Source organism: Pogonomyrmex barbatus, unplaced genomic scaffold (assembly GCF_055798465.1).
Source record: "Pogonomyrmex barbatus isolate J1 unplaced genomic scaffold, ASM5579846v1 scaffold36, whole genome shotgun sequence".
NCBI classification, from domain to species: domain Eukaryota; kingdom Metazoa; phylum Arthropoda; class Insecta; order Hymenoptera; family Formicidae; genus Pogonomyrmex; species Pogonomyrmex barbatus.
The window spans coordinates 1-10,997 of record NW_028297134.1 but is presented as its reverse complement, the minus strand read 5'-3'; the positions used below and the strand labels follow the sequence as shown (position 1 = coordinate 10,997).

The 10,997-nt window shown below is 42.3% G+C and overlaps 1 protein-coding gene across 1 annotated transcript; it reads left to right on the top strand.

Annotated features, from left to right (window-relative positions):
* The first annotated feature begins 8,890 nt into the window (after window positions 1-8,890).
* Window positions 8,891-10,287, top strand: LOC148935841 (uncharacterized). Its single transcript, XM_089080574.1, has 4 exons — window positions 8,891-8,900; window positions 8,969-9,064; window positions 9,157-9,290; window positions 9,427-10,287. Exons 1-4 carry the CDS (start codon window positions 8,891-8,893, stop codon window positions 9,628-9,630), a joined length of 444 nt encoding a protein of 147 aa, XP_088936700.1. The 3' UTR covers window positions 9,631-10,287.
* Window positions 10,288-10,997: the final 710 nt, after the last annotated feature.

Below are 10,997 nucleotides of genomic sequence, written 5' to 3'. Positions count from 1 at the left end.
CTCTCTCTCTCTCTCTCGTTCACGTATGCGTACAAAATATACGCCTCTACTTTCCCTACTTATAGATATACGATTTATACGCATATGAGCGAAAGAGAACGCGAAGACACAAAACAAAGTATATCCTTTTCTACGTAGACATCAACTCCCACTCCTCAACACTCGGTCTAAGTATACTATGTCTATGATACATCAATACATTTAAAAAGGCGTGACACATTAGCCTATAAGTTGTTAGATCCGTGTTTAGACCCATTCAGGTCGGATCTAAACAGAAAAGTTATATTACATATTTCATGAAATTTGCTAAAATGAGTGGTTGTGTGTCAAACTGCAACAATTGTGTAAACAAAATATATTATGAAATTATTAATATAATTATTAATATATTTTCCTCTGTGATCCTGAACGAAGAGCAAGATGGGCAGCAAATGTTCCTAATAGCACATGATATCATTCGAATATTCTACATTCGTACTGAAAGTACTGTGGTCATACGTACTATTGCCTAATATACCAGAGAATATTCATGTGACATCTTGATAGTATATCATTTCTTGTATATTCTTAAGTCCATCTTCAGAATATATCGAATATACCCTATCAGCACATGATCTCATACGAATATTTTGTATTATGGAGGTCACCAGATGTGGTGGTCACCAAATGTGTGTTGCCGATGTGGTTGTTTGTGATGTATGAGTGGATTTGACGAAACAGACTCGTTGCTCCTCTCTGGAAGCTCCCGTCAGTCCACGTTCGGGCGAAGCGGAAAAATGGCGGCAAGTGTGAAAGGGGAATGGAAGTTGTCGTGCAGGTTCCCAGATCCAAAGGAGGCGATGTTTAAAGAATCATCAATCATATTTTCTTTCTACGAATAACTACAAAAAGTGAATAGATATGTCACGGACGTGACGCGGGTGTTTGCGTCCCTCGGGTGGTTGGCGTGCGGCCCGGTGTGGAGGAATCGCGTGGCCCTTCGCGGAGGCGCTGTGCTCGCCTCTCGCGAGCACCAGCCCCGCCATGGTGCGTGGACCTGGCGCGAGTAGGCAGCAAGCTTCCATCGTGCTGCGGGGCCTCCGTCTGCGTGGTGATGTTGTAGGAGGCCTGTCGGTGGTCCCGTCGGGGCGTCCCTGCGACGATGCTTCCGAGGTCGAGCGGGATGAGACGCCATGGAAGCCTAGGGTCCTCTGGACGCTGCCCGGGAAAGCTTGGAGTAGGCGGGCGGTGATGCGCCGCAATCTGCGGTGAGATCCTTGTCCGCAGTGATGTTGACGGCTCGCTGAGCGGGCCCCTGCGGGCCGGAAAGCTTAGGGAACAGCCTGGCATAGGAGGGCAGGTCCGCGGAGCTGAGCTCGGACGCGGCGGTGTCCGTGGTGCTGGCCCTAACGTGTGGCTGTCCGCTGAGGAAAATGATGTCGAGAGGGCGCCAAATAGCGTCACCAGTTGCTCTTCCCTGGAGGCCGGGGGGCGTTGGTTGCCCCTTACTGCATGCGACGCGGGCTCTGGCCGGCACGGGGTCGCCGATGATTCGGGATGAGTTGGTGCCGGGGTGTCTCGCAGTCCTCCTGGCCGGTGAGATGTCCGCTCGGCGCTGGTCCTGGTGGCAGCGGGGGTAGGTCTCCCCGCGGTGATGGCTGCCAGCAGGTTGCTTGGGCACGGGCGGATGCGGCCACGAAGTCGGCGGCGGTGAAGAGGCGGTCCCGACGTGGTGACAAAGTCTTGGTCCCGGGGCGACGTACTCCGGTGGCGTCTCTGCGGTGTGGCGCTCCTCCGGTGACGAGAAAAGCGGCACCGGTCGCTTGTTGGCGGATGTACCAAGAGTCACGTCCAACGGCGTGTAAGGCGCTGAAGCGAACTCAGGCGAAAGGAGGCACGGCGTGCGCGGCCGCGTTGTAAGGTAGAGGAAGTCCTCGATGGCGTGCGCGGCCACTGAGGGGGGAATATGACCTATAGTGGTCAGTAACGCCGGCCTTACAAAAGGGCCGTATAATGACCGCAAGCGGTCAGTCCTCAGTGCTAGCTTAAGCCGTGCGCGGGCTCCAGTGCGCACTGAGGTGGTAGTGCCGAACGGTAGTGCTGGCCGCTCTTATATAGCGGCGGGAACGAATTCCGCGCGCGAGTGGATGTTCGAGCGGTTGGTCATCTCGCGGCGAGCGCGTGGATCACTCCCGTGCGCGGGCCCACAATGTCGGCGCGCGGCAGCGCGCCGCGGCGCGCGCCGGCGCGGTTGTTGATGGGTCGAAGTGGCAGTGACCGCCACAGTATTTACTGAATGTATTGTGATCATACCGAAGATACTAACTTATCTACTTATTCGTATAAAATCTGTGTAGAATATAATTTGTCGTATCCCAAGTAGTAAGATGACATTATGATGATGATTTAAGATTATTTTTTGTCATTCGACGTATACTAAATAATAACGTAAAATAAACGTAACATTTGTCACGAAATATTATAAATATATCGTCATTTAATCGTCATTTTTAATAAATAAATAATGAAATAACATTATTAATTATTATCTTTTTTAATTAAGTTTGTAATATATAAATAAGAAAAATATTTCCTATTTAATACAATTATTGACAAATTCATAAACAAATAAACAAAATATATTCAATAATTTATAAACAATTTTCATAATAAAAATGATTCTTATTAAACACAATATAGGTTCACACATCTATAAATGTAATTAAATTATTCACAAGAATTATATATGCAACCAAGATTTAAAAATTAAGACTATTTATCTGACAATATAGTAACATTCATTAACCGGATTTATCATATTTCAAAATTTCATATTCACTTATATCATCATTTCAGTTGCAGGTTTCATCCCATTATAGAAGTTAAATAGCATCGAGCAGGATCCCAAATAGGATAGATGATCGTTTTAAAAACATGCAATGATACAAGATAAAAAATGTTTTATTTCTCTCATTTTTTTTCATTTTTTTTCAATTATTTTCCGTAAGGGTCACGATATGTCACGTATATTATAAATTTTCACGATTTATATGACTGTCTGGGATACCCTTATGCATGCCTTACATGATATGCTGTTTTTAAATTTCATTTTTATCCTATGACTATACTGCGGGATATTCTCCAGTACATACTAGGGATTAGGTTAGTGAGCGATAGTAACGATCTAAGTATAAGTAAGTACATTCCATAGTATATCGCAGTACGTATTTCGAATGTTCGGAGAATATCTCGAATATACTTATGTGAAATCCCGTGGAACGTTCTCAGAATAGACAAGTGTTATTAGGGGTAAGACATACTGGAAGCCAACGAATGCTTCACATCTTACTTAACGCGTTACAGTTCAAAAATAATTTAAAACATATCTATTTTTTTATTTACGTGTATCACTAAGCAACGATAAAGAGGATAATAGACATTATAGGTTTGTTTCTTATTCCTGAACTTCCTGAACTAATGTAAGAAATGTACACTGAAACGTTCAAGGAAGTCAATCATGTAACTTTACATGAAATTTTTCACTTTTCATTTTTTACTTTTTATTTTTCATTTTTCACACCTTGACATTTCACGTGAAACTTTTCACGTACAGCGATTATGTATATAACTTGGATGCGTGGAAAATGAAATCATGAAACATTTTTTATACAGGTTTTATAGCTAATAAAAATTATTTTATTGGTACAGTATACATTATATACATCTTTTAATAACTAATTGTATATGTACTACGTACACTTAATCCTAACGCAGACCTAATCTTCTCTAATTCTGAAATATTAGGTGTACAAAAAAGTTCTGAGCTTTTTTTTGTAAAATTCAATCTTTATTCAAAAACAAACAAAAAAATATTAATCAGCGAAATATTCCCCGTTTGCATCAACTTTTTGTCATCTTTCGGATAGCTTGCGAATTCCTTGATAGAAGTTCACCGGCTTCGAAGCGATAAAGTCATCAATGCATTTTCGTATCTCTTCAAATTTCACGAAATGTGTATCAGCCAAATGATGCTGCAGCGACCGGAATAGGTAGTAATCGGAAGGCGCCATGTCTGGGCTATACGCCGCGTGCGGGAGAAGTTCTCAGCCTAACGCAAAGATATGGTCCTGAATCGCTTTCGCAACATGTGGTCGAGCATTGTCATGAAGCAAGATCATTTACGACGTCCTTGGCCAGTAAATGGCCTCTTTTCTTCTAATGCATCGCTCAAATTGATCAATTGTTGTTGGTAGCGGTCTGCCGTAATTGTTTCACCCGGTTGTAACAACTCGTAATACAACACACTTTTCCAATCCCATCAGATACAGAGCAAAACCTTCTTGGCGTGGATATTGGGCTTTGGCGTCGATGTCGAAGGTTGACCAGGGTCAACCCATGATTTTCTACGTTTAGGGTTATCATAAAGAATCCACTTTTCATCGCCTGTAATGATTTTGTGCAGAAAATCTTTTTTCCGGAACTTTGAAAGCAAAGTGCAGTGTCACGCCGACGATTTTTGTTGTCTTCGGACAATTCATGCGGAACCCATCTGCCTTCCTTCTGAACCTTTCCCATCGTATGTAAACGTACGGAAATGATTTGCTGCGTAACGCCAAGCTGTTCTGCAAGCTCCTTTTCAGTTTGTGCAGAGTTTATATCCAGCAGTACTTGCAATTCGTCCGTTTCAATCTTTTGAGGGCGTCCAGCACGCGGTTGATCTTCAAGACTGAAATCCCCTTGGCCAAATTTGTGATACCATCTTTTATATGTAGTATGACTTACAGCGTTCTCTCCATATGCAACACAAATCATTGCAGTGGCTTCAGCAGCATTTTTCTTCAGATGAAACGCGAAGTGGATGGAAAATCGAATATGCTCTTTTATTATTGCCGTGAATCGTGAACACTACTGATTTTTGAGGTTATGTGCATCAAACGCCAAACCGTATGGCATTTTAGAAGGCGAAATGTCAACGCTTTAAAACCGCAAAAGGGCGGGAAGATATATAAAATTTAAATTATTTTATTTCGGAAGTTATTTCGGTTGTATGAAATCTAAAGTTCAGAACTTTTTTGTACTATCTAATATATCTAATATATTTATTAATTCCCTAGATTTCCGCCTTTCCACCAAGGTACATGGCGAAAAAGTTCACGTGAAAAATTTCACATTTTCACGTTTGAGAGAGTTACATGATCCCGCAAAATCGTACATGATCGTAAGTTCACGTAAAACTTTTTAGTTTTCACGTTTCCGCCCTAGGGAAAAGTTACATGATTGACCCCCAGAACTGTCAATAACACTGTTCTTTATTGCAGTGCTGTGGAACTCAATGCAACAGTTCACTGAACTGGCTGCACTGGATTTAGAGTCAGTGTTGTAGACTCACCAGCGTTTGAACAGAGGAAAATCTCTAGGCATCGGCCACTGTGAATGGCTGATGAATCAACGTGGTCAAACGGGACGCTCCCGAACTGAACTAGTGCAAGCTAGAACTGACAAGCGTGTAAGCGTGCAGCTAAGGAATAGAAAACGATTTAGTGCAAGAAAGAAATGGCGTCCCATATTATCTGTATGGAAATATTAGATTCGTCTTCTGATGAAGACAAATTACTTATTAAAAATTACTTATTAATTACTTATTAATTATTTATTCAATAAAGTATGACTATGTTATTTTATGTTATATATTGGAATGTAAGTATTAAAGTCTTTTAGGTCTTAAGAGAAATTCTTATTTTCACATAATTACTGTTTAAATATCAGTTATGATTGTAAATAGTAAATTTAGATGGGCAATCTTAATATCTTTGAAATACATGTAACGTATTCATTTTCATTTACGAGAATATTTTGTTACGTCGTGTCGACTACACGATTCTTCTCTCGAAAATCGATTATTAAAATTTAATTAAATAAATAAAGTTGTCAAATCTCTATTCTGTTGAGGAAAACAAGATGCAGGAAGTAGAAAATGATAAACACACGGCAGGTGTCATGCGGGTAACTTTTTACCGAGCAGGATGGATCATCTTAGAAAATTTGAAGCACGAATGGGGCAAACGAATGAATCGTTTAATAATTATTATCATCAAAAGCTATCATCCTAGGTAACCTAGTACCGATTGAGGAAGACGATTGTTAGATCTAATAGAAGGACTATCTAATAGAAGGGATACCCGACTTGTCGCTAAGGAATCAAGCGCGAATTTTAATACAGTGAGGGACCTGCTGACTGTGTTCCGCAAAATTTTCCTCTCGAATCGGGCTAGAAAGAACTTGTCTCATGGGGAGAAAACGCCCACGGAGAACTCGAACGCGAAAGTGATCCTTGAAGGTAGGTTACCGAAGTCGAAAGTGAAGGAAAAAAACGGCGGAAAACAGACTAATTGTTACAACTGTGACTAACCAGGATACCTTTCGAGAGACTGTCAGCAACCCCACAGAGAACGAGGATCGTGCTACATTTGCGGCAACTTCGGTCACCTAGCGGCAAATTGCCCGAGTGAAGAGACGAAGAACAGAGAGGAAACCCCGCAAGTGTTCAACGTGTCTGAAGATCCTCAAGAGGAAGGCAGTATCGAACATAGAAAGCTAGTCATTTACGAAATAGAGAACTTTAGTTTGCGCCGAGTATTATGTTTAGATATGCTTCTCGATACGGGTATCGAGGGTAGCCTCATTAGCTTTTTGTTAAGGAACGCTTTATTGAAAAACAGGCTATCATTCCGCTAGATACATCCAATCGCGATTATTGTGGATGTAAGAAGGTACAATTAGATTTCTTAGGTAAGGCTTATGCGATAGTTACGATCGACGGTAATATCAGAGAGAAACTTAGGATTTACATAGCACCTGAAGACACGGTGTCAACGCCGACTTTAGTAGGTAGGGACATATTACGAGAATTCGGATTTCAATTAATAGCGCTTACTGATAACGATAATAGACAGAAAATCGCGTGTATTAATATTATCGAAAACAAAGACAGTTTAACTGACGATTTACAGATAAATTCGGCAATGCCTTATGACATTGGGATTTAAGACGTATTTTGCAGAAAACTTATGTAGACTATTTAAAGCCACCGGAGCCTAAAACTAGAATGGAATTAAAACTACGATTGACAAAGACAGAATCATTTTACAGTTCTCCGCGTAAATCGATGACAGGCAACAGAAACTCCGAGTAATATTGGAAGAGCTATTAAGAAAGGGATATATACGGGAGAACGATTTCGAATTCGCATCACCTATTGTGCTAATCGAAAAGAAAAACGGAAAATTATATTTATGCATCGACTACCGAGCTCTCAATAAAGTTACTGTTAGGGACAATTATCCAATGCCTCTTGTTGAAGACAAACCAATTAGCAATTGTTGGGAACAAGAAATATTTTACATTACTAGATTTAAAGGACGGGTTTCATCACATACGGGTAGCTGAGGATTCGGTTAAGTACACCTCGTTTGTGACGCCACTAGGCCAATACGAGTGAGTGAGAATGCCTTTCGTACAGCGCCAGCAACATTTCAGCGTTATATAAATCTTATTTCGATCAAATATACTAGAGCAGGCGACATGACAATCTATATCGACGATATCTTAGTAGTCACGGAAACAATAGAATGTCAGAAATTCGAGAGCGAGTATTTAAAACTTGTCGGAAAACCTTCTGGAACTGCGTTTTGATAAATGTTATTTCTTACAAATGGAAGTAGAATATCTTGGGTATGTAATTTCGAGGCAGGGAGTTAGACCAACGCGACGAGGCGTCGAGGCCATTGAAAAGTTCCCGATCCCCAAAAATGTGCGAGACATACGTGGTTTCCTCGGGCTCGTACTTCCAAAAATTTATAAAACATTTTGCATCTATTGTTAAACCTCTTTATGATTTAACAAGAGCAAACGCGGTATTCAAATTTGAGGAGGCAGAGTACCAAGCCTTTAAAACACTAAAAGCTAAACTTAGCGAAGCCCCAATTTTAGCGATTATAATCCGAACGACCCGACCGAGTTACATTGTGACGCGAGCTCAGCGGGATTTGAAGCAATCCTTATGCAAAAGAAGTCAGACAGAAAAATACATCCGGTATTCTACTATTCTAGACAAACGACGAACCAGGAAACGAAATTACATAGTTTCGAACTCGCGATAATTTATGCCCTAGAGCGATTTATCTTCAGGGTTTAAAATTCAAAATTATGACAGATTGTAACGCGGTTACCACGATTCTAAAGAAGAAGGACGTAAATCGGAGAATTGAGCGGTGGATAATCGCATTGTTAGATTATGATTATGAATTAAAATATCGGGGTACGCGTATGCGTCACGTAGACGCCCTTATCCGAGTCGTCAGCGTAATAGAAGAAAACTCCTTCGAATGGGACGTAACGGTGTCAGGGACAAGATCTCGAAATTGTCAAGATTCATAGTAAGTTAGAACAAACGGAGGATAAGTTTTATGAGTTGAGAAACAGTCTTGTTAGAACAAACGGAGGATAAGTTTTATGAGTTGAGAAACAGTCTTTACCGCAAATACGATGATATGTTATTGTCTTATGTACTGCAACAAATGGAAAGAAAGTCTTGTATAGATATCACGACGAGTTAGGTCACTTGGGAACCGAGAAAACGACTCAAGCAATTCTTGAAAATTATTGAAAATTATTTCTGAAACTCCGAGAAAAGGTCAATTATCACGTAAAAAACTACTTAAAATGCATTACATTTTCCCCAGCTAGCGGAAAAGTTGAAGGATTTACGTATTCAATACCTAAGGGTGACGTTCCTTTCGGCACCTTGCATGTCGATCATTTGGGACCTATAGATAAGAAACGATTAATTAAGTAGCATCTATTGATCGCGATCGATTCGTTTACGAAGTTTGTTAAGCTTTATCCTCTTAAGATGAACTCAAGTAAGGAGGCGATAATTGTTTGCAATAATATTTCGAGCATTATTCGCGTCCGGAAACAATAATTACAGATAGAGGAAGTTGTTTTACGAGCACAGAGTTTGGAGATTTTCTGAATCATGAGATCAAACACGTCAAGGTGGCTACAGAGTCCCCTCAAGCCAATGGTCAGGTCGAAAGAGCCAAGCGGACTCTGACTCCAATGTTAGCCAAGCCATCGGATGAACGGGCAAATACTGGTATAAAATCATATCTGAAGTCGAATATGTGTTAAACAATTCCATAAATAGAATGATAGGCGAGACACCGAGTCGACTATTATTTGATGTGAAACAACAAGGTAAATCTAAGGATAATCTAAGCAAATACGTGCGAGACGAAATTGGCAGAAGTGTGATATAAAGTTAGAAAGCGTGCATCCGATAGACTCTTACGAGCTCAAACGTATAATAAGAAGTATACAGATAGCAAGCGTAAGGAAGCGCACGAGTATTCAATGGGTGACTTAGTCTCTATTAGGGTGACTTAGTCTCTATTAGGAACTTCGACAGCACAGTCGGAGCATCACGCAAGCTATATAAGCGTGTTTGTGTATAAGGGGATATATAAGATAGCGAAGAAATTGGGAAATAATAGATATTTAGTCACCGATGTAGACGTATTCCAGAATACCTTGCGTCCTTATCAAGGACTCTGGCAAGCTGCCAATTTACGTCCATGGCAGCAGAAATGAAAGTAATCCTCAAAATTTTAAATTATTATAAGGGTTATTCTAAAATTTGAATTATTCTAAGAATTATTACAAGATTTAGTTAACGATTGTAATCATAATCTTATTGTATTTTTATTATTATGTCAAATCACACATTTGCGTTTTGTTAGTCTGTCGGGACGACAGATAAGTCAGATATGATCGATTGTAGCGCGTGTTCTCCAAATGTAACATATAGAAGACGCGGGTCGGCGCGCGCAGAGAAGGGAGAGGCGCGAAGGATTTCGGGTAGTGTGTGTGTGTGTGTGTGTGTGTGTGTGTGTGTGTGTGTGTGTGTGTGTGTGTGTGTGTGCGCGCGCGCGCAAGAAGAGAAGAAAAACAAGAAATAAAGAGAGCAGATTATCACTAAGAAGCATTCCATAATTATTCGGCAAAAATAAAAAGAAATTCCATCTCCTTAAACCTCCTTAAACCATCTCCTTAAATTATTTCCCTGTCCTACAAACCCTTGAGTCACCCTTGATTTATCCTATAGAACCTAATTACTCACCTGAACCACGATCCCGCACACAATCTCCCATTTCAGATTTTAGTGACCTATCCCCAAGTCCCTGGCAGCACGAAGAGCTCCCCCTGAGTTATTGGAAGAATCCTGCCTCTATCGCGATTTGGAAACCCCATCCCCGGAAGAGGATCAAGGTTACTCCCCTCCATAATTCATTGTCAATAATAACTCACATTCACATTATTAGCTTAAGTTTATTTAAGAGTTTATTATATAAGCGAAAGTAGGAATATCATCTAGAAATTATAATCCAAACATTTACATGATCTACGCTAAGAATCCTACCTGATGCCCTCCGAACATTTGTAACATCCGCGACACACGCACGCACGCACGCACGCACGCACGCACGCACGCACGCACGCACGCACGCACGCACGCACGCACGCACGCACGCACGCACGCACGCACGCACGCACGCACGCACGCACGCACGCACGCACGCACGCACGCACGCACGCACGCACGCACGCACGCACGCACGCACGCACGCACGCACGCACGCACGCACGCACGCACGCACGCACGCACGCACGCACGCACGCACGCACGCACGCACGCACGCACGCACGCACGCACGCACGCACGCACGCACGCACGCACGCACGCACGCACGCACGCACGCACGCACGCACGCACGCACGCACGCACGCACGCACGCACGCACGCACGCACGCACGCACGCACGCACGCACGCACGCACGCACGCACGCACGCACGCACGCACGCACGCACGCACGCACGCACGCACGCACGCACGCACGCACGCACGCACGCACGCACGCACGCACGCACGCACGCACGCACGCACGCACGCACGCAC

Bases quoted from the DNA above. Each gene is read 5' to 3' on its own strand.
- LOC148935841 (XM_089080574.1), top strand. The intron at 9,065-9,156 runs GTCAGGTCGAAA...TCATATCTGAAG, and splicing joins AGAGTCCCCTCAAGCCAATG to TCGAATATGTGTTAAACAAT. The intron at 9,291-9,426 runs GTGATATAAAGT...AGGGTGACTTAG, and splicing joins GAGACGAAATTGGCAGAAGT to TCTCTATTAGGAACTTCGAC.